The following is a 24,300-nucleotide window of genomic DNA, read 5'->3' as shown; positions in this document are numbered from 1 at the left end:
ATTACGGGAGCGTTGCTAGGAGACATCTGTAAATAGTCACTGTCCAGGGTGCTGAAAGAGTTAAGCGATCGGCAGTAACTGTTTCTGCACCCGGGACAGTGACTACCGATCCCAATATACAGCAACCTGTCAAAAAAATAGAAGTTCATACTTACCGAGAACTCCCTGCTTCTGTCTCCAGTCCGGCTTCCCAGGATGACGTTTCAGTCTAAGTGACGGCTGCAGCCAATCACAGGCCAATCACAGGCTGCAGCGGTCACATGGACTGCTGCGTCATCCAGGGAGGTCGGGCTGGATGCCGAAAGAGGGACGCGTCACCAAGACAACGGCCGGTAAGTATGAAATTCGTTTACTTTCACTAGGGAAAGTGCTGGCCCTTCTCTCTATCCTGCACTGATAGGGAGAAGGGAAGCACTTTTACCGCAGTCCGCAGCAGCTAGTCCGCATCAATTTACTGCACATTTTGGGCAGATCCGCAGCCGTAATCCGCAACGCAGATTCTGTGCGGCATTGATGCGGACAGTTGCGGAGGAAATCCGCCACGTGGGGGCATGCCCTTACAAGGGCTTAAAGGGCATTTACCCTAAAAAATAAAAGATCTGCAATAAAGTCTATCTGGCTGCTTCTGAGTTATCCTGGACTCTGCAGGTAACACATGGTTGGTGACAGCCACAATTGGCTGCCGTGACTGTGTCCCTATGCAGAGGCGTAGCTACAGGGGGTGCAGGGGTAGCAGTCGCACCCAGGCCCTGGTGCCTGAGGGGGCCCAAAATGTCCCTCTGCCATTTAAAAAGACCGCAGTATCAAAAAATAACACCTGGGAGATGGGGGGGGGGGGGGCATGTTACAGATTTTGCATTTGGGCCAATTAGCTTCCAGTTACGCCTCTGTGCCTATGGGTTGTAACCCAGCTTTACATAGACACTGAATAGCCCATAAATCTGCAACTTAAAATACCAATTCAGAATGATTTGCAATATGGGATCTGCTGAAAACTGGGTGAGAAGACCTATGGGTACTGTAATGGCTGCCTTTAAAGGGGTCTTCCACCTTTTGACAACTGATGGACACCTGGACCCTGCACGGATCAGCTGGCCCGGTGCCTCCGTTCACCGGATATACATGCCGGAAGCAGTTGACTCCGGCCACGGAATAACGGCCGAGCTGCAGTATTCAAGTGAATAGGAGCGGACCTGCAGTAATGCAGCATGGTGTTATGTACGGAGTCAACTGCTTCTGGCGCCGTACATTGCATTATGTGCCACAACATCCGGTGCCCGCAGGCCACCGGATCGGCTGATCGGTGCGGGGTCCGGGTGTCGGACCCGTAACGATGATATACTGATGAGCCATCTGGTGGATAAGTCATCAGTTGTCAGAAGGTGGAAAACCCTTTAAATATTTGGGAGTCAAGGATGCCAGGCTGGGGGTGCAGGGGGGCACTTGTAGTTAAAGGATATGTGCCCTGCTCCATTGCGTCTGACATAAAAAAATTAAGTAACTTTGCTAATAATCTTGAATAAAAATCTTCTACTGTTTTGTTTATACAGTTCCTATGCAAACCTATGTGTTGTTATGGTTACAGAGTAAACAGACTACAAGCAAACCCTCTGTAGTCTGATCCTGCAGTCGTGTTACTCCACTCCATCTGCCGCCTGCTTCTTTCTGACCTACAGACAGAAGAGGAGGGAGAAGGATGGGAGTAACACGTACCTGCAGGATCAGACTACGCACAGGGTTTGTTTGTAGTCTGTAACCATGGAGACCCATAGATGTACATAGGAGCTGTAAACACAAAACAATATAATTTTTTTACATTTTTTTTTTTTAAATAAACAATTTACAAAGTGTTCATACCCTTTAAAGATGCAAATGGCTGCCAAGAGTGATGGCCGGAGAATTGACTACCTATCTTTACTATGCCGTGGGCCCACACTGTGCGCATGATCTTTAGCAGAATTGTATAGACCACAACAAGGAGTGCGTGTATAACCGTCCTAGTGTCCCATCCAACGTGTCTAACGTCTTTATCCAGATTTTCTCAATCATATCTCCGCTTAATTGAGAGAATCCCAAACAGAACCCCGATATACCCCATTAAAGTACTGTGCCAGAGATGCCCCCATACAGTATAACAGATGCTCCATACACTGCTAGTGATGTCCCCGTACAGTGCCAGAAATCCCTCTATGCAGCGTCAGTTACCCCCTAACAATGTGTCTCACGTATGACTCCAGCCCACAATTACCACGCTTTATATTTTCAATTTAGTCGATCAAATTGGCTAAACTGATAAAATTGGTAGACGCGGTGGCGAGATTTACTTTTGCTGTATTAAACTTGAACTGCTCCTGAACTATATTATACTCCAGTCACATCCACAGCTGCATTCTGCAGGTTGTTACTAAAATCAATTGACCATGACAGACACGCCAGTAAGAGCCTAGCTGACCCCCTGTCATTTAATCCACTGCTGCACTGCATTCTGGGGCTTTAGCTGTTTATATATTAGATTACGAACACTTATCATAATGCAAGTCATCAGACCACGCTCTGTACAGACACTGAACCAGCAGGGGCTCCGAGCAGGCGTGAGCTTAGCAGAAATATGAATGGATTATTTATGTGAATGTGTTGACCTAACCCGAGATTTGTATAAGATGAGTATTGTACGTTCTTAGGGTATGTGCACACACACTAATTACGTCCGTAATTGACGGACGTATTTCGGCCGCAAGTCCCGGACCGAACACAGTGCAGGGAGCCGGGCTCCTAGCATCATACTTATGTACGACGCTAGGAGTCCCTGCCTCGCTGCAGGACAACTGTCCCGTACTGTAATAATGTTTTCAGTACGGGACAGTTGTCCTGCAGAGAGGCAGGGACTCCTAGCATCGTACATAACTATGATGCTAGGAGCCTGGCTCCCTGCACTGTGTTCGGTCCGGGACTTGGGGCCGAAATACGTCCGTCACTTACGGACGTAATTAGTGTGTGTGCACATACCCTAAGTGTTCATATTACGGCTGGAAAAAGCCGGAGCCCCATCTCTACAGAACCGAACTTAGACCCCCATAGAATTAAATTTTCCAGGTTTTCTACATTTATGGACTAGAGGATAGACCATCAGTGTATGATAATAGTGGTCCAACCACTGGGACCCCCAGGGTTTAGAAGAGTAGGAGTAGTAGTCGTTTTACGGTTAATATCAGTATTATATTTAGATCACTGTTTGTAGTCTTTTTACTTGAATTATTACTATTACAAATTACAATTATATAATATTAAAAAAATATGAAATCCTAGCTCTACTACCCAAAAAGTTACTATTCTCCTTGGTAACGCTACTAATCATAATAATGCTACTATTATTATTGCTATTATTAGAAGCAGCAGAGGATTTTATTTTATTTATTATTATTATTTATTATTATTTATTATTATATATTATTACATTTTGTATTTAATTATGGGAAAGTTATAGGAAAAACAGTAATAAAAAATAGTAAATGTAGTAATAGTAGATGTAATAATGATAAATAAAATACTACTTCTAATATTCTACTGTTAGGCCGGGTTCCCGCGTAGCGTAAACGTTGCAGAATTTCCGCAACGGAGTTCTGTGCGAAAATTTTGCAGCATTTACAGTAACAGCAAAGCGGATGAGATTCAGAAAATCGCCTGCCCACGCTGCTGAGAAAAAATGCAGCGTAAACTTTAGTAAATTGACCTGCGGTGCGGAATTTAATTCCGCAGCATGTCCATTTATGCTGCATTTTTGTTGATTTTGCGTTGTGGGTTTTCCCCCATTGAATTCAATGGGGATGCAAAACCCGCAAGAGAAAGCCAAGTGTTTTGCGACTTTTGCAGGGTAATCGCAACGGTTACGCCGCAAAAATCGCAAACTACAGAGAATAAGAAAAAAATCATACTTACCCAGAACACCCTCCTGCTTCCTGCAGTCCGGCCTCCTGGGATGACGTTACATCCCATGTGACCACCACTGCAGCCAATCACAGGCCAATCACAGGCTGCAGCGGTCACATGGGCTGCAGCGTCATCCGGGGAGGCCGGACTGGACTGCGATGGAGGGACGCGTCGCCATAACAACGGCCTACATAAGTATGAGCGGTTTTTATCGCTGCCTTCTGCAGGGACATTCCATCCGAAACAACGCACCACAATGTGGTGCGGTTTTCGGACGGAATGTACTACATGTTCCAGGTCAGATACGCTACTTGGTTTTTACGCAGCGTATCATCCCGTGGGAACCCGGCATAAGGCTAAGTTCGCACCAGTTTTGTCCACCGTTTAGGTCTCTTCCGTTTGAATTACCAGTGATTTCAATGGTGATTTTTTTTTTTTTGTTTCAGTTGGATTCTGTTTGCCTCCGTTCAACTAGGTTTCCGTTTTTTTACGTAAGAAAAAGTTCTGCAGACGATCTGAAGTTTTGCTTCCGTGAAGAAAAAAAAAAACGGAAACCTAGCGGAACGAAGGCAAACAGAATCCAACTGAAACAAAAGAATTACCATTGAAATCAATGGAAATTCAAACGGAAGCGATGCGCTCCATTTGGATTTTCGGTCATCCCGTCCTCTGACGGAAGAGACCTAAACGGGAGACAACACTAGTGCGAACTTAGCCTTGGTAGCAGCATTATCAATGGAAATCTGTAGAAATATTGATAGTACTACTTATTATTATTATTATTACTATTATTATATTTTTATTTTTTTTAACTAATGATAGTATTAAGTAGTAAGTATTAATAATAATAATTGATGCTCTGCAGATCTCTCGGCGTTCCGTGCTGCGCTCCTTACCGCCGTCCTCACCTTGCTCCTCTTGACCTTACATGCGTTGTCATCAGCAGAGCTATAAATACCTGCAGGAGTCCAATTATTGTCTTCTGGAAGGAAACGCTCTGTACGTCACCACACAGATAACAGAAAACCCACGTCCATCCTAGGGGCTCTCGAGGCTGCGGAAGTCACGTTTTTTTCTTATTTATTTTTATTAAATCACAACAATGCGGCCGATATCCAGATCAACACAAGACTAAGGACTGATCCATACGTGATCAATGCGCAATCATGTAGAATCGTGCCACAAGCTTAAAATATATCTTCAGTATCTTTCAGTTGGGCCCCATTCACATTGCGTTTGTGCGATCCACCGAGCGTTTTTAAACACTAAAAAAAACGAATGAAACGGATAGTTCGGCATTTTTAGAATTGATCTCAATGGATGACTTAATGCTATACGTTTTTGTATCTGTTTACATACAGTAAATCTATCCATTTCTTTTTTTTTCTATCAGTGTTCACTTTAAAAAAAAAAAAAAAAACAACGGAAGGTAAAAAAAAACAACGGAAAAGTATACAGACGTATGAGTATACGCTAAACGTACACACTATAAAATACAGGGACGTAAACAGAAAATGGTCCACGTTTGTATACGTTTTCAATGGTTCACGTTTTTATTAAAAAAAAACAACGTATACGCTCGGCGAATAGCACAAACGCCATGTGAATGGGGCCTTACTTTCACTTAGATTTCAGCTTTTTTCTTTTTAGTCTTTGCAGTGTAGAAAAAATAAATGTTTCTATTTGGAGACTGTCAACAAGCTGCTGTTGACGGATCTGTTATGCTCCTCATGTCTCTATTTAGTACTGTGAGTGCAAAATGCTGTAAACGGGCTGTGAGTCTGATTGGCTCAATAACACTTTAAAAATATTGATAAGACGAGAAAAACATGGCTGCTTTCTTCCGGAAAACGTGACACTCTTGTCCATGGGCTGTGTCTGGTATTGCAGTTCCAGTGAAAATCCCATGGACAGGGGTGGCGCTGTTTCTGTTCCTTTTTAATGCCCCCCGCGGCTGAGTTATTGCTCTATTAATACACAACACAAATACAGTATTACATATTCATGCGTTAGCCAGATTACAGGGGTCTTCACGCATTAACGCAGCCTTAGACATACGTGTGTTAATGAGTCTGGGCGTCCTGAGTATTCACATAAGACATAACTAGAATAAACATAAAAGCGAGCTAAAATCCACCCCTACCTGCTGACGGTTTCCACCTAGCAAGGTGAAAAAATGCAAATATTATAATTACGATGATTTACACACATTCTGGATTTTACAGGGGTTGACTATGGAGCATAGGTTTATACGACTGCTGTATACAGTTGTAACAGTGTTGAATTTGTCATAGAACCGTTCCTTCTGCGCGCCGCCATTGCTCGCTAGGTTCACCTGCAGTCCTATGAAACCACAGCGGTATTTTTAACATCCGTTCACAGCTTCGCTTTCCTTTATTTCAGCTGGAAATTAGTGTGAAAAGCAGAAAATGAGTGTCATCTCAGTGGGGGATACAAGAAATCTAGTGTCCCGGAGCAAATCTTCAGTCAGCCAATTGTAAGATACGGATTTCTGGATTTAACAGATGAAAAATCTCAACTATGAAAAGTACATTTAGGGTCCGTCCCCCCACAGCGCAATTTCCATTTGGATTTTTGGTGCAGAAATTGTGCAGCGAATTACAGTAGAAGCAAAGTGGAGGAGATCTGAACAAATCGCATTCATGCGCTGCGGAAAAAAAGCCACAGAAACCACGAGCGGAAATTGACCTGCGGATTCTCAATCTTTAGCGTGTCAAATTCTCTTGCGAATACGCTGCAGCGGAATCTCAAAATACCGCAGGTTAATCGGTCACAAAAATCTGCAACAAATAGTTCATTTTTGCTGCGAAAATAGCTGAAGAAATAATTGCAGATTTTACCTGCGGATTTAGACCGGTTTCTCACGTGACGGATACGCCGCGTAAAAACCATGCAGCGTATCCGACCTGGAACCCGCGGGACTTCCTGTCCAAAAAATCACACTGCATGGTGCGGTTTTTTGGGGGGGGGGTTTTTATGGAAATTCCGCTGCATAATTAAAAACACATACTTACCCCCTCCCTACTCTGACGTCCGCTCCGGATTCCCAGGATGACGTTTCAGGCCATGTGACGCTGCAGCCTGTGATTGGCTGTAGCGTCACATGGGATACAGCGTCATCCTAAGAGGCCGGACCGAACGAAGGAGGGCGTTCTGCGTAAGTATGTTTTGTTTTTGCTTTGCAGTGTAAACGCTACGCTTGGCTTTCTGTTGCGGATTTCGCATCCTTATTGAATTTAATGGGGAAAACCCGCAGGAGAAAATCAATGAAAACGCAGCATAAATTCCGCACCGCAGGTCAAATGATTAACGTTTTCACTGCGGGTTTTTTCCGCAGCGCGGGCATGAGATTTACTAAATATTACTCACTTTGCTGCTACAGTAAATGCTGGGGAATTTCCGCACACCATTTCCGTTGCGGAAATTCTGCATCGTTTACGCTACATGGGAACCCGGCCTTAGTGTGAAGCATTGATTGTAGCTAACTTTGAGTGTGTTCAGAGCGTATCCGCCCCGGTCCCCGCAGGGAATTCTGGCCGAAAAACCGCACCAAATTGTGGTGTTTTTTCGGCCGGAATGTCCGCTGCAGAAAACGTCAAGTTAAAAAAAAAAAAAGCTTGTACTTACCTGTAGTCATGGCGACGCGTCCCTTCTGACATCCTGCAGCCCGACCTCCTGGGATGACGTTTCATCAGCCTGTGATTGGCTGCAGCAGTCACATGGGATGAAACGTCATCCCGGGAGTCCGGCCTGGATGAAGAAGCAACAAGATCTGGGTAAATATGAGCTTTTTTTTTTTTTCTGAGTTGCGACTTTTATGGCGGAATCGCAGCTTTTTCGGCGCAAAAATCGCAACGTCTGCTATTTGTTGCAGGTTTTACCTTCCCATTGAATTCAATGGGGAAAACCCGAAAAAAAAAAGCAGAGAATCCGAAGCATAAATTAACACGCTGAGGAATAAAAAAACAAAACGCATTCGTAGTCAATTTATCAGCGTTTTTCCGGTTGATTTTTTTTCCGCAGCATGTGGATGATACGTGTTTAAATCTCATCCACTCTGCTGCTATGGTATTACGCTGCAGATTTTCTGCAATTAAATCCGTTGCGGAAAATCCGCAGTGTTTACGCTACATGTGAACTTACCCTTTATGTCACCTGCGGATTATCAGCGTTTATTCCAACGTTTCCGTCGCGTAAACACTGTGCAAACCGCAACAAAACGTAACTTGGGTATTTTAGTGTCGTATTCGTGCTCCACATCATGTCTATGGCCCAAACGCAGCATCTCTGTCCGTCCAGAATACTCTGCATAAATTCACATGTTGCGGATTTGAAAGTCGCACCGCATAACACCATCTGCACGACTTACCCTAAAGGGGTTTTCCGGGACAGTAATATTGATAGTTTATCCTTAGGATTAGCCATCAATATATGATCAGTGGGGGTCCAACTCCTGGCACCCCTGCTGATCAGCTTCTTAAAGGGACCCCGACACTGGAGCCTAGACACAGCGCCGTACACTTGGCTGTGGCTGCACCTGGTACTGCAGCTCAGTATCGGTCACAGCTTGGCTGCAATATACAATTACTTTTTTCACGGGACTATCTTGACTCTCCCAAAAAGAAATGAATGTAAGGGCGGGTTCACACGTGGTGGAATTTCACTTAAATTCCGCTGCGGACACTCCGCAGCGTTAATCCGCAGCGGAGCCGTTTCTCCATTGACTTTCACTTTAATTTAGCAGTGTTCGTTTAGACGAGGCGTAAAATTCCGCTGCGGAGCATAGGCTGCGGAGCGGAATTTGGTGTCCGCAGCATGCTCTGTCTGTTGCGGAGCAGTGGCGGACTCATGGCGGAATTTCTCCATTGACTTCAATGGAGAGTCAAAATTCCGCAATGAAGTCCGCAGATCTTATGTGTGCTGCGGAGCGTATTGGTTTTACTACCATGACATTTCTTCATTCTGGCTGGACCTATGTATTTCTAGGTCTACAGCCAGACTGAAGAAGTCAATGGGGCTCCCGTAATGACGGGAGCGTTGCTAGGAGACGTCTGTAAATAGTCACTGTCCAGGGTGCTGAAAGAGTTAAGCGATCGGCAGTAACTGTTTCTGCACCCGGGACAGTGACTACCGATCTCAATATACATGTATCTGTAAAAAAAAATATAAGTTCATACTTACCGAGAACTCCCTGCGTCTGTCTCCAGTCCGGCCTCCCAGGATGACGTTTCAGTGTAAGTGACGGCTGCAGCCAATCACAGGCCAAGCACAGGCTGCAGCGGTCACATGGACTGGCGCGTCATCCAGGGAGGTCGGGCTGGATGCCGAAAGAGGGACGCGTCACCAAGACAACGGCCGGTAAGTATGAAATTCTTTTACTTTCACTAGGGAAAGTGCTGTCCCTTCTCTCTATCCTGCACTGATAGGGAGAAGGGAAGCACTTTTCCCGCAGTCCGCAGCAGCTAGTCCGCATCAATTTTCTGCACATTTTGTGCAGATCCGCAGCAGATTCTGCGACGCAGATTCTGTGCGGCATTGATGCGGACAGTTGCGGAGGAAATCCGCCACGTGTGGTCATGCCCTAACAGTTCATCACATCACAGACACACTGAATCGCAGCGGACGCAGAAGTCATGTGACCTTGCAGACCTATCAAGACTGCGGCAAAAAAGTGGTGTCGTTTCCCATAGCAACTAATCAGATTCCACCTTCTATTTTTCGCAAAATGAAAGCAGTGACCTGATTGGTTGCTAGGGGTAACAGTTCCACTCTTGCTTTTCACCAGTTATGATGAAGCTCCACCAGTGTCTCCAGTACAGTCCGCTTTAAGGTAGAACATCTGAAGAAAACTAGGGGGTGCATGGTCCCCTCATGGGAGGTGATGGGGGTGGGGAGAGAATGTGAATAAAGTGCCCCCCCCCCTTCAGTGAAGAGTCAGTATACGAGCGCTCGTGTACCCCCCCCCCCCCCAACCGTCCTACCTATTGCATGTTTGTCTTGCAAAGCAAACATCAAAGGGGGTGGGGTTTATGCAAATATGCTTAAAACGGGCATTTCTGGGTGGATGTGGGCGGGGCTTAAAACTACTGTTGATTTTTACTACTCCGACACCTTTAACATGTCTATGCTGGATCTATGGCCAGTTCTAATATACTTTCCAACCAATCACAGCGTAGCTTACATTTCTAAAACTGACCTGGGAAGAGAGAGAAAAAACACACGGCGCCACCTTGTGCAAATCAGTGGGTAAAGGATGAGACGAGAGGGCATGTATCATGCTCACCTAGGTAGGTTGTAAAAAGGCATGTAAAACCACAGTGCTGCTGCCAGATCCGAGTCGGTATCCCGAGGGGACCGCTTTGTTGGAGGGAAAAGGAGGAGAAAAATGGATCTTTCTGAGGGCGCTGCTGCGTGGTGGAATTGATAAGAACAAAGTCCAGGGTATGATATATGAGAAGTTTTATTTAAATGAGTGGCTACGCGTTTCAACGCCGAACAAGCGTCTTCCTCAGGCCTTAGGAAGACGCTTGTTCGGCGTTGAAACGCGTAGCCACTCATTTAAATAAAACTTCTCATATATCATACCCTGGACTTTGTTCTTATCAATTCCCTCAAAACTGACCTGGGAAAATGAAAGCTGCGCTATAATTGGTTGCTATGGGCAACTATGCCAGTTTTTCTCTCAAGCGATTTTGATAATGAGGCCCCTATGTGTAAATTCTTTATCGGTTTGCAAAATCTCTGCTTGCTGTCAGTGACTAAGAACATTCTTGTTTACATCCAAAGGCCACTTTCAGACTGGCGCAGTACAGATGCTTTTCTGCGCCTGTATTACGAACGTAACACCTGGTTCTCCCGCGGTTCATCAGAACCAGAGTAAGAGCTCCACAGGCTTTTATTGAGCTCTACCTCCAGTTCTGATATACCGTGGGAGGTCCCGGTGCTGCGTACGTAATACAGGCGAAAATAAGCACCCATATTATGCCTGTCTGAAAGCGGCCAGAGGATCAAAAGAAACATTCTGACCTTTTACTCTCCACAGCTGAAGGTTTGCTACAATAGTATCGGGTCTAGACAATCCTCTGCCAGCTAAACATCATGGACTCCAGATTGATACGTTTTACCTGCACTGATACATTGTAACAAACGATCAAGACAGGAGAGAGATTTGCGCTGCTGTTGTGTGAAATCTCATTTAACTGATTATATTGGTATTTCCAAGATTAATGAGGCGTCATTACACAATTCAATATTTTGTTAGATCCCAGTGGAGTGGAGGAGGGGACAAAAATGAGACGGATTTATCTGTACGATATATCAACAGGATTTTCTATCAAAAGGCAGTAAATAATATTGAATGGCGCGGCACGCTCGCTGGGACTCGCACACGTAGCATCGCCGTGGGCTGAATTATGGGATAAAAGGTTATGATGCAGATAAAGTGTATGCTAGAAAAATACTAATGTACTGGGAAGAGGAGGCCGGGGGCCCCACATGTAACAATGTATATATATATATACCTAGGTAGGGGGCATTTACCTAGCGGGCATAGTTATAGGTAATAGGATGCACTTATTAATCAATGAGAGTTTCTCCCAAGGGTATGTTCCATTATATACTATGTAGGTGATTATCTTACACAGGGTTATGTCCTACAGAGGGGTTTCTCCTATACAGGGTTTATATCCCATACAGAGCTTTATATTCAGTTTATTTGGCCCAAAAAAGGCATCTAAAGAAGCTCGTTTTTTAGGAAAATGGTTCACGCGGTTGTTGGTGATGTTTAAAATTTTTGGGGTGACATTGGGTCACCTTGCAAATCATGTGATGTAAAAATGCCTTTTTACAACACAGGATTTATTCTGGAAAAAAACGCCACCAAAAACGCCATGCACGTTGACACATACGTTTTTTAGAAGAGGCAAAAAAATAAAAAAAAATTATAACACACTAAATGCTGGAAAAAAAGTTAAAACAAAGACTTGCTTCAATTTAACCAAATAAAAGGCAAAAATGTGAGACCCCAAAAAAAAGGCCACAAAAAAATGCATGAAATAATTCCCTATTGACTTCAAGCGAACATCACAGCGCAGCAATTTATTTTATTTTATTTGCTACAAAATACGCCAGAAAAAAATTCTACAAAAAACATGCGTGTGAAGCCCCCCCCCCCCCCCCGTACAATGTTATATCCTATATGGTGGTGTTTCCTATAGAGGGTTAAATTTGAAACATCGTTTCAGGTTTATATGCAATGTCCTATATCTGTATGGGGATATAATTGCGCTTCCACATCTCCTCCTTGATTCTATAACTGCACTTCCATAGGGAGTCGCCCCTTTTACCACTATGGATAGTCCGCTAAGGGCCGACCAGAGAAATAACATGGATAATAAAACCATTAACTGCTGTAAAACGTATTAGGGTATGTTCACACGACCGCGTCCGTAACGGCTGAAATTACGGGGATGTTTCCGCCTGAAATCATCCCCGTAATTTCAGCCGTAACGGCACGTGCAGGCGCTTGAACGCCGCGTCCATTACGGACGTAACTGGCGCTGCTATTCATTGGAGTCAATGAATAACGGCTCCAATTACGACCAAAGAAGTGACAGGTCACTTCTTCTACGCGGGCGTCTATTTACGCGCCGTCATTTGACAGCGGCGCGTAAATATACGCCTCGTGTGAACAGACAAACGTCTGCCCATTGCTTTCAATGGGCAGATGTTTGTCAACGCTATTGAGGCGCTATTTTCGGACGTAGTTCGGGGCAAAAACGCCCGAATTACGTCCGTAAATAGGCCGTGTGAACATACCCTTACATTTATGGCACCAAAATGATGAGCAGTAAACCCAGCGGTGGCATTATACCAGAGATATCCAGTGATAAAAAAGGGCAGAAGGGGTTCTCATCCTACAGAGCATCGAGTCCAGTAGGTTTGAGAATAACTGGGTTCCCTCAGCCCCCACCACTGATATCTCATACTATGTCACTATGACATATCATCATCATCATCATCATCATCATCATCCATCATCCTCATCATCATCAATCATCATCATCAATCATCATCATCATATAGATTTAATAAGAAATTCAGCAAATCCAACACTCACAACAGTTGTATCATTAATGGGACGCTTTTTGTTACTTTACTATGATACATTCTAATAATATCAAGTTCTTTATGGTTTTTTTTACCTTTTATCATGCGCCTAACATAGTACACAGCAAGCACTTCTAGATTCTAAATCTTAGTAAAAAAAAATTGGGAAACTAAAAAAACCAGCAAACAATATTTCCTCATGACAGAATTGAGGTCTATGGAGTGACATAGGTGGTATCCATTAGAACCACCAAGTCCTGTGACTCTTTAGATTCCAAGTCCTATCATCCCCTGTATGATGAGACTTATGGCTGAGGAGCCACAGGTTGCTGGATACTCGTGATTGGGGAATATAGCGGGCATCAGGGTGGCTTTACCTTGAGTGGCGGACACTATAGACTGGGTTAAGATGAAGCACAGAAGAAGAACTGCCAGCTCCATCTCCACTTGTTCCTTCGGGTACCTGAAACACAACACACGTGTTACCATCCAAGACGCCATTCAGTCATGAAGCACAGAACTCACACTGACCAGGCTGGCACAAAGGGGGCACCATTGAGGTACTAACCTTGATTGCTGCGCCCAAAGGTAATAATTATCAAGCCACCCCTACGACTTCTCCATTCATTTCCCTCCAAGGATTTTGCAGCCAAACTTCTGGAATTCTACTAATGTGATGACCTTTAGATGCCAGCTCTCTCTTTCTCTCACCAGTTCATTGGAAAACTAAAAAGCAGAGCAGATGCCCAAATTAGCTGCAAACCAGCTGCTCTCCAAGAAGTGTAATGTCTTACTCCAATGAGTCCCAGGCAGCAGGAACCTTCCAGCCTTACAGAAAACAAAGCCATTCACCATTCATGCAGCTCCGCAATCAAAAGCTGCGGATAATGAGAAGCCATCGCCTGCGCTGCCCAGCATCAATTCTTCTAGAGCCAGAACCACTCCATCTCTTCACAGCAACAACTGAACTAAGGATTATTCTCCACAGCTCCGAATAAGCACGCCTCCGAAACTGCTGCTACTCACTAAGCTCCTCACAAAACATGAAGTGGATTTATAGTACTCCTTTAAAGAAGAAGATGATGATTGATGGACATGATTGATTGTTTGCACTGGGAAAATAAAACTGGTGTCCGCAAAATATTAAAACTAAAGGAAATTTAAAATCTAAAATATATAAATACATGTAAAAATAATACTACTAACATATATTATTAAGGAAAACCTATAAACTCTTTTGTGCGGTGTAGTATAGAGGATCTGTCGGATCTCCTGTGTGGTGTAGTATAGAGGAGCTGTCGGCTCTCCTGTGTGGTGTAGTATAGAGGATCTGTCAGATCTCCTGTGTGGTGTAGTATAGAGGAGCTGTCAGCTCTCCTGTGTGGTGTAGTATAGAGGAGCTGTCAGCTCTCCTGTGTGGTGTAGTATAGAGGACCTGTCAGCTCTCCTGTGTGGTGTAGTATAGAGGAGCTGTCAGCTCTCCTGTGTGGTGTAGTATAGAGGAGCTGTCGGCTCTCCTGTGTGGTGTAGTATAGAGGAGCTGTCGGCTCTCCTGTGTGGTGTAGTATAGAGGAGCTGTCAGTTCTCCTGTGTGGTGTAGTATAGAGGAGCTGTCGGCTCTCCTGTGTGGTGTAGTATAGTGGATCTGTCAGCTCTCCTGTGTGGTGTAGTATAGAGGAGCTGTCAGCTCTCCTGTGTGGTGTAGTATAGAGGATCTGTCGGCTCTCCTGTGTGGTGCAGTATAGAGGATCTGTCAGCTCTCCTGTGTGGTGTAGTATAGAGGATCTGTCAGCTCTCCTGTGTGGTGTAGCATAGAGGAGATGTCAGCTCTCCTGTGTGGTGTGGTATAGAGGAGCTGTCGGCTCTCCTGTGTGGTGTAGTATAGAGGATCTGTCGGCTCTCCTGTGTGGTGTAGTATAGAGGAGCTGTCAGCTCTCCTGTGTGGTGTAGTATAGAGGAGCTGTCAGCTCTCCTGTGTGGTGTAGTATAGAGGAGCTGTCAGCTCTCCTGTGTGGTGTAGTATAGAGGATCTGTCAGCTCTCCTGTGTGGTGTAGTATAGAGGATCTGTCAGCTCTCCTGTGTGGTGTAGTATAAAGGAGCTGTCAGCTCTCCTGTGTGGTGCAGTATAGAGGAGCTGTCAGTTCTCCTGTGTGGTGTAGTATAGAGGAGCTGTCAGCTCTCCTGTGTGGTGTAGTATAGAGGATCTGTCAGCTCTCCTGTGTGGTGTAGTATAGAGGATCTGTCAGCTCCCCTGTGTGGTGTAGTATAGAGGATCTGTCTGCTCCCCTGTGTGGTGTAGTATAGAGGAGCTGTCAGCTCTCCTGTGTGGTGTAGTATAGAGGATCTGTGAGCTCTCCAGTGTGGTGTAGTATAGAGGATCTGTCAGCTCTATTGTGTGGTGTAGTATAGAGGATCTGTCAGCTCTCCTGTGTGCTGTAGTATAGAGGAGCTGTCAGGTCTCCTGTGTGGTGTAGTATAGAGGAGTTGTCGGCTCTCCTGTGTGGTGTGGTGTAGTATAGGAGGAGCTGTCAGGTCTCCTGTGTGGTGTAGTATAGAGGATCTGTCAGCTCCCCTGTGTGGTGTAGTATAGAGGATCTGTCAGCTCTCCTGTGTGGTGTAGTATAGAGGAGCTGTGAGTTCTCCTGTGTGGTGTAGTATAGAGGAGTTGTCGGCTCTCCTGTGTGGTGTAGTATAGGAGGAGCTGTCAGCTCCCTTGTGTGGTGTAGTATAGAGGATCTGTCAGCTCTCCTGTGTGGTGTAGTATAGAGGATCTGTCAGCTCTCCTGTGTGCTGTAGTATAGAGGAGCTGTCAGTTCTCCTGTGTGGTGTAGTATAGAGGAGCTGTCAGCTCTCCTGTGTGGTGTAGTATAGAGGAGCTGTCAGCTCTCCTGTGTGGTGTAGTATAGAGGAGCTGTCAGCTCTCCTGTGTGGTGTAGTATAGAGGATCTGTCAGCTCTCCTGTGTGGTGTAGTATAGAGGAGCTGTCAGCTCTCCTGTGTGGTGTAGTATAGAGGAGCTGTCAGCTCTCCTGTGTGGTGTAGTATAGAGGAGCTGTCAGCTCTCCTGTGTGGTGTAGTATAGAAGATCTGTCAGCTCTCCTGTGTGGTGTAGTATAGAGGATGTGTCAGTCTCCTGTGTGGTGTAGTATAGGGGATCTGTCAGCTCTCCTGTGTGGTGTAGTATAGAGGATCTGTCAGCTCTGCTGTGTGGTGTAGTATAGAGGATCTGTCAGCTCTCCTGTGTGGTGTAGTATAGAGGAGCTGTCAGCTCTCCTGTGTGGTGTAGTATAGAGGATCTGTCGGCTCTCCTGTGTGGTGTAGTATAGAGGAGCTGTCAGCTCTCCTGTGTGGTGTAGTATAGAGGAGCTGTCAGCTCTCCTGTGTGGTGTAGTATAGAGGATCTGTCAGCTCTCCTGTGTGGTGTAGTATAGAGGATCTGTCAGCTCTCCTGTGTGGTGTAGTATAGAGGATCTGTCAGCTCTCCTGTGTGGTGTAGTATAGAGGAGCTTTCAGCTCTCCTGTGTGGTGTAGTATAGAGGAGCTGTCAGCTCTCCTGTGTGGTGTAGTATAGAGGGTCTGTCAGTTCTCCTGTGTGGTGTAGTATAGAGGAGCTCTCAGCTCTCCTGTGTGGTGTAGTATAGAGGGTCTGTCAGCTCTCCTGTGTGGTGTAGTATAGAGGAGCTCTCAGCTCTCCTGTGTGGTGTAGTATAGAGGGTCTGTCAGCTCTCCTGTGCGGTGTAGTATAGAGGAGCTGTCAGCTCTCCTGTGTGGTGTAGTATAGAGGATCTGTCGGCTCTCCTGTGTGGTGTAGTATAGAGGATCTGTCAGCTCTGCTGTGTGGTGTAGTATAGAGGATCTGTCAGCTCTCCTGTGTGGTGTAGTATAGAGGAGCTGTCAGCTCTCCTGTGTGGTGTAGTATAGAGGATCTGTCGGCTCTCCTGTGTGGTGTAGTATAGAGGAGCTGTCGGCTCTCCTGTGTGGTGTAGTATAGAGGATCTGTCAGCTCTCCTGTGTGGTGTAGTATAGAGGATCTGTCAGCTCTCCTGTGTGGTGTAGTATAGAGGAGCTGTCAGGTCTCCTGTGTGGTGTAGTATAGAGGAGTTGTCGGCTCTCCTGTGTGGTGTGGTGTAGTATAGGAGGAGCTGTCAGGTCTCCTGTGTGGTGTAGTATAGAGGATCTGTCAGCTCCCCTGTGTGGTGTAGTATAGAGGATCTGTCAGCTCTCCTGTGTGGTGTAGTATAGAGGAGCTGTGAGTTCTCCTGTGTGGTGTAGTATAGAGGAGTTGTCGGCTCTCCTGTGTGGTGTAGTATAGGAGGAGCTGTCAGCTCCCTTGTGTGGTGTAGTATAGAGGATCTGTCAGCTCTCCTGTGTGGTGTAGTATAGAGGATCTGTCAGCTCTCCTGTGTGCTGTAGTATAGAGGAGCTGTCAGTTCTCCTGTGTGGTGTAGTATAGAGGAGCTGTCAGCTCTCCTGTGTGGTGTAGTATAGAGGAGCTGTCAGCTCTCCTGTGTGGTGTAGTATAGAGGAGCTGTCAGCTCTCCTGTGTGGTGTAGTATAGAGGATCTGTCAGCTCTCCTGTGTGGTGTAGTATAGAGGAGCTGTCAGCTCTCCTGTGTGGTGTAGTATAGAGGAGCTGTCAGCTCTCCTGTGTGGTGTAGTATAGAGGAGCTGTCAGCTCTCCTGTGTGGTGTAGTATAGAGGATCTGTCAGCTCCCTTGTGTGGTGTAGTATAGAGGATCTGTCAGCTCTCCTGTGTGGTGTAGTATAGAAGATCTGTCAGCTCTCCTGTGTGGTGTAGTATAGAGGATGTGTCAGTCTCCTGTGTGGTGTAGTATAGGGGATCTGTCAGCTCTCCTGTGTGGTGTAGTATAGAGGATCTGTCAGCTCTGCTGTGTGGTGTAGTATAGAGGATCTGTCAGCTCTCCTGTGTGGTGTAGTATAGAGGAGCTGTCAGCTCTCCTGTGTGGTGTAGTATAGAGGATCTGTCGGCTCTCCTGTGTGGTGTAGTATAGAGGAGCTGTCAGCTCTCCTGTGTGGTGTAGTATAGAGGATCTGTCAGCTCTCCTGTGTGGTGTAGTATAGAGGATCTGTCAGCTCTCCTGTGTGGTGTAGTATAGAGGAGCTTTCAGCTCTCCTGTGTGGTGTAGTATAGAGGAGCTGTCAGCTCTCCTGTGTGGTGTAGTATAGAGGGTCTGTCAGTTCTCCTGTGTGGTGTAGTATAGAGGAGCTCTCAGCTCTCCTGTGTGGTGTAGTATAGAGGGTCTGTCAGCTCTCCTGTGTGGTGTAGTATAGAGGAGCTCTCAGCTCTCCTGTGTGGTGTAGTATAGAGGGTCTGTCAGCTCTCCTGTGCGGTGTAGTATAGAGGAGCTGTCAGCTCTCCTGTGTGGTGTAGTATAGAGGATCTGTCGGCTCTCCTGTGTGGTGTAGTATAGAGGATCTGTCAGCTCTGCTGTGTGGTGTAGTATAGAGGATCTGTCAGCTCTCCTGTGTGGTGTAGTATAGAGGAGCTGTCAGCTCTCCTGTGTGGTGTAGTATAGAGGAGCTGTCAGCTCTCCTGTGTGGTGTAGTATAGAGGGTCTGTCAGTTCTCCTGTGTGGTGTAGTATAGAGGAGCTCTCAGCTCTCCTGTGTGGTGTAGTATAGAGGGTCTGTCAGCTCTCCTGTGTGGTGTAGTATAGAGGAGCTCTCAGCTCTCCTGTGTGGTGTAGTATAGAGGGTCTGTCAGCTCTCCTGTGTGGTGTAGTATAGAGGAGCTGTCGGCTCTCCTGTGTGGTGTAGTATAGAGGCTCTGTCGGCTCTCCTGTGTGGAGTAGTATAGAGGAGCTGTCGGCTCTCCTGTGTGGTGTAGTATAGAGGAGCTGTCGGCTCTCCTGTGTGGTGTAGTATAGAGGAGCTGTCAGCTCTCCTGTGTGGTGTAGTATAGAGGAGCTGTCAGCTCTCCTGTGTGGTGTAGTATAGAGGAGCTGTCGGCTCTCCTGTGTGGTGTAGTATAGAGGATCTGTCAGCTCCCCTGTGTGGTGTAGTATAGAGGATCTGTCAGCTCTCCTGTGTGGTGTAGTATAGAGGAGCTGTCAGTTCTCCTGTGTGGTGTAGTATAGAGGAGCTGTCCGCTCTCCTGTGTGGTGTAGTATAGAGGAGCTGTCTGTTCTCCTGTGTGGTGTAGTATAGAGGATCTGTCAGTTCTCCTGTGTGGTGTAGTATAGAGGATCTGTCAGCTCCCCTGTGTGGTGTAGTATAGAGGATCTGTCAGCTCCCCTGTGTGGTGTAGTATAGAGGATCTGTCAGCTCTCCTGTGTGGTGTAGTATAGACGATCTTGTAAACTTGTAATTCTGTCCTAGGATCTCCACCATATGGGGATGGTTTAATAGGCCACCGGGGGGACACAATGGTTGGGAGGTCACTATTTTTGACTTTTTTTTACTGACTCTTTAATGCAAAAACATGACCTTGGGGGCAGATTTACTTTTCAAATTGAGCCAGACTCCTGGCACACATGCCGTGCACCACATCTATGAACTATTTTAGACATTTGTTGCGCCACGCTCGACGAGTTAGTGTGGCTTCTAGAAAAAGGGTTGTGATCCAGTCTTAAGGAAACGTGGCTTAAAATGCGACGACATGCGCCAAAATTTAGGCACAGACCTTTAAAAAACTAAGCCAACCGAGAGGTGGTATACGGTATAGAGCATATCTAGCAAGATGTGCTATATTTATCATCCAGCGTGCACCACATTGATAAGCTTAGCGCATCTTCTGACTGTCTGGTCTACGTTTACGCTGTATAAATATTAGACGGAATTAGTCAATTTGCCCTGGTCAGTTTTTCTCTGATCTACAGAATTTTTCATAGGTTTATGGCATCTTCATCTTACAGGTGTCCTCCTCAGTATTTCTAGTCTGTATCTAGAGGGCAGCGGGGTCACCGGTTACAGGACTGTGCTGGTTTATTTTTATAGATCGCTCTCCCACTTTACAGACGATGCCGGGTGCACAAATGCAAAGTAATTGAAAATCCAGCATAGAAAGCGGAGGACTCCATATAGCAATACTGGTTATTTTTTGCATTCATACGAGGTTAGTGTTCCCAAGGCGAAGGCCATAAATATGCACACATACATATTCAGCTCTGCTGCATATCTATCTATCTATCTATCTATCTATCTATCTATCTATCTATCTATCTATCTATCTATCTATCTATCTCTCATTATCTATCTATCTATCTATCTATCTATCTATCTATCTATCTATCTATCTATCTATCTATCTATCTATCTAGTGCACTATGCTAATTTAATACCTTAAGCTAATGTAGAATGGTTGACCTGCAGTCCTATGTAAAACCACAGATAAGCCATAACACAATGAGTTGGGCCTTTAGAGCTACTCTTTAGACAAACTCTTCTCTCCTACATCTTTATAAACAGCATCATGAGCAGGACAGCAGGCAAACCTGGACAAGTACTATGGACCACGACAAACCTAAACTTCGGAGTCTGACACACCAAAATATTTGAAACAAAATATCTTTATTAAATACATATAAAAATATATTACATGAATTAAAAACAGAGATGAATTCCACAGTGCAGAAAAGACAACCAGATCACACGTATATATCATATAAAATCCGAAAATATGGGTAATGGGCGACACTGTTAAGCTACAAAAATGCAAAGGTACATCAGTAGTGTATTACATTTATATGATGTGCATATTCTATTACATAGCCAGCATGAAAGAACAAAAATTATTGTTTTAGCAGCAGAAAAACAAGGTAATATTCAACAGCAGAATAGCTCAGTATAACTCTCTCCACAAAAGGTAGAATCAGAATGCATGTGAATTACAGCGTGTATACCAATGTCAGGGCCCCTATCAAGAGCCAGACTAAGAAAAAGATGTCCATAATATGCACACAAAATACGCACATAACTGAATGGCTCAGCTGGACCCCATAGGTAAAGGGCACAATAACCAAATCAAAGCTGTGGCTGTGTTAACAGCCATGGATGCAAATAGCCTCTACCCATGGTGATAGTCTAAATACAAGACTCATGTTGCTGAAGGTAAACACATGCTGGGAACGGAGCTCATACCCCCAGACGAAGGCTTCCGGGCCGAAACGCGCGTCGGGGTGACGCCAGTGAGGGTGACCTGTTCCAAATGGGTATGAGCTCCGTTCCCAGCATGTGTTTACCTTCAGCAACATGAGTCTTGTATTTAGACTATCACCATGGGTAGAGGCTATTTGCATCCATGGCTGTTAACACAGCCACAGCTTTGATTTGGTTATTGTGCCCTTTACCTATGGGGTCCAGCTGAGCCATTCAGTTATGTGCGTATTTTGTGTGCATATTATGGACATCTTTTTCTTAGTCTGGCTCTTGATAGGGGCCCTGACATTGGTATACACGCTGTAATTCACATGCATTCTGATTCTACCTTTTGTGGAGAGAGTTATACTGAGCTATTCTGCTGTTGAATATTACCTTGTTTTTCTGCTGCTAAAACAATAATTTTTGTTCTTTCATGCTGGCTATGTAATAGAATATGCACATCATATAAATGTAATACACTACTGATGTACCTTTGCATTTTTGTAGCTTAACAGTGTCGCCCATTACCCATATTTTCGGATTTTATATGATATATACGTGTGATCTGGTTGTCTTTTCTGCACTGTGGAATTCATCTCTGTTTTTAATTCATGTAATATATTTTTATATGTATTTAATAAAGATATTTTGTTTCAAATATTTTGGTGTGTCAGACTCCGAAGTTTAGGTTTGTCATTTATTCAGCGGGTTCACCGTTATTTACCATGCCTTATTCCCCATAAACTAATATGTATTGGGTCATATTTGTGACTTGAATAAATGTATCCGGGGGATAACCTTTGTGGTGTTCTTCATATAGGTTTACTATAAGTACTATGGACCACTAGGCTTGTAAAGTTGAGGGGGGGGGGGAGAGGGGGCACATTGTAACTCAGTCACCCAAGGACCAACTCAAGGCTGGCCTTGACTACAACTTACTGATTTAGGATAAAGCACATTTAACTTTGTTAATTTAACAAACTCAGCTCTGCTACATCTTAATATATTAATGTGACAAAGTTGAATTTTTAATTTAACTCTATAGGACTGCATCGGATAATATAGCAGGTTTTGTATGCAATCCTACTTAAAACAACTGATTACAGTCCAAATCACAAAATCAGCTCTGCTGCATCTGGCTAACTTACCTTTGCTACAACCGTTTTTTTTTTTGTAGAGGAGCCTTTAATGTATTAGGTTCTCTAGCATAGGAAGATTTAAGATGCAGAATGAATTAACCTCTTCCATGATGTCTTCCGATAAACTTGAGCTGAGGGCAGGAGAGGTTTAAGAATTGTCAATTCCCCTTCTGAGAAACGCGGCTGATATAACGAGGTGCGAACATCACTAATTCTCACATACAACGAAGACAGAACTCAATAGGTAAAGGGAAAAATACATCAATATTTTACAAATAGAAAGACAGACCGGCCTTTAGTCTGGCACCTCAAGTCCTGTTCACACACAGGTTTTCTTACACGTTTTTTGCAGTGGAAACTGCGGGGAAAAAAACGTGTCAAAAACTGCCGTTTCAAACTGATTTCAATGGGAGGAGGAAGCGTTTTTTGAGCGGAAAAAAATGCTTGCGGGAAAAAGAAACAACATGACATATCTTGGGGCGTTTTCCGCCTCAAAACCCTCATTGAAATCAATGGCATGTAGGAGATCTGATCCTATATACGATCTCTCCTACGTGCTGGTTAGACGGGAGGTTTTGCGGGTTACTGCCAGGACTTTTTCATTGATGGGGCTGAGGTTTAGGCTGTGTTCACACTGAGTTTTTTTGCAGGAGGAAAATTCTGCCTCAAAATTCCGTTTGGGATTTTGAGGCAGAGTTTGACCTTCCTGAACGCCGTTTGCCGCGTTTTTCACAGCGTTTTTCCACTCGAGCCCATTGAGTGCTACGGGCAAAAAACTCAGCAACATACACTTTCTCTGCCTCCCATTGATGTCGATGGGAGGTCAGAGGCGTAACCGCGCGAAGATAGGGCATGTCCCTTCTTTCTCCCGCGAGGCGGTTTTACCGCTCGCGGGAGAAAACCGCCTTAGCCTCCCATTGAAATCAATAGGAGGCATTTTCGGCTGGTTTTTGACGAGTTTTGCGGAGTGGTTTCCGTGCCAAAAAACTCGTCAAAATACTGCATGTGAACCGGATGACCCTGGATAGCAGATCACCTCAGTGGAGGATTACTCATGACCGTTGTGTGATCTTATTGATTGCTGGATATTAAAGAGACCTCCGCTATCAGGGACTGACACATATCGTGTACATCTTCATTATATCCCATATAAAGGAACTTGGAGACAGACGGGATTCAGAGTCAATCACCTATTGAATGAGTCAGAATTATTCCTCATATTCCATTGTGAAGCGTTGACTTCTGCACCACAAGAAGAATGTGTCAAATGTATGAAAAGAGCCGCAGCGCAAGTTTATAATGTCGGAGACGGAACGTCGGAGCCGGAATAAAATGTTCTTACCAATTCTAAGCAAAGAAAACCAATGAATATTTCTATATCACCTCCACCTGGGCTTATTCTCCGCCACAGCCATTTTCGGCTTTTTATTTTTTCTCCCCAAATTCCTAAAGTTGTAACTTTTTTTATTTATTTTTTTATTTTATTTTTCCATCGATATATCTGTGCAGTATGAGGGCTTGTTTTTTGAGGGATGTTTTTGTAGTTTTTTTACTGCACCATTTATTGTACCATATAATGTACTGGGAAGCTGGAAACAAATTCTTTGTGGGGTGAACGGGGAAAACAGCGATTCCTCCATTGTTTCTTGGGTTTCGTTTTTACGGCTTTCATCTGCGGGTCAATGCGATTTACAGCGAAACCAAATTTATAGAGTTCTTTTTATGTTTCACTTCTTTTACAAGGGAAAAAAAAGAATTGATAAAAATGAAATGTTTTGTGTCACTATATTGTTATTTCATTATTGTTTCGATTTGAGCCGTGTGAGGGCTGTTTTTTTGCAAGGCGAGCTGTAGTTTTTATTGGAACCGTTTTCGGGTACATAAGACTGATCACTTTTTATTCCATTTTTTTTTTATAGGAGTTGAGGTGTCCAAAAACAGCAAAAAAATAGTTTGCATTTTTACAGACGTCATATGTGTGTGTGTGTGTATATATATATATATAT

The 24,300-nt window shown here is 44.6% G+C and overlaps 1 protein-coding gene across 1 annotated transcript in view; it reads right to left on the bottom strand.

The window, feature by feature from the left end:
- Window positions 1-24,300, bottom strand: part of DLK1 (delta like non-canonical Notch ligand 1) — a 40,618-nt gene that overhangs the window by 16,002 nt on the left and 316 nt on the right. The window contains exons 2-4 of the mRNA XM_075843507.1: window positions 23,485-23,536; window positions 13,434-13,519; window positions 4,836-4,924 (exon numbers count right to left, since the gene is read on the bottom strand). Coding sequence (XP_075699622.1) covers window positions 4,836-4,924; window positions 13,434-13,519; window positions 23,485-23,536 — 227 coding nt within the window. The remainder of the gene's footprint in view (window positions 1-4,835; window positions 4,925-13,433; window positions 13,520-23,484; window positions 23,537-24,300) is intronic.

This window comes from Rhinoderma darwinii, chromosome 12, assembly GCF_050947455.1.
Source record: "Rhinoderma darwinii isolate aRhiDar2 chromosome 12, aRhiDar2.hap1, whole genome shotgun sequence".
Taxonomy (NCBI): Eukaryota; Metazoa; Chordata; class Amphibia; order Anura; family Rhinodermatidae; genus Rhinoderma; species Rhinoderma darwinii.
This window is presented reverse-complemented; position numbering and strand designations above follow the sequence as displayed.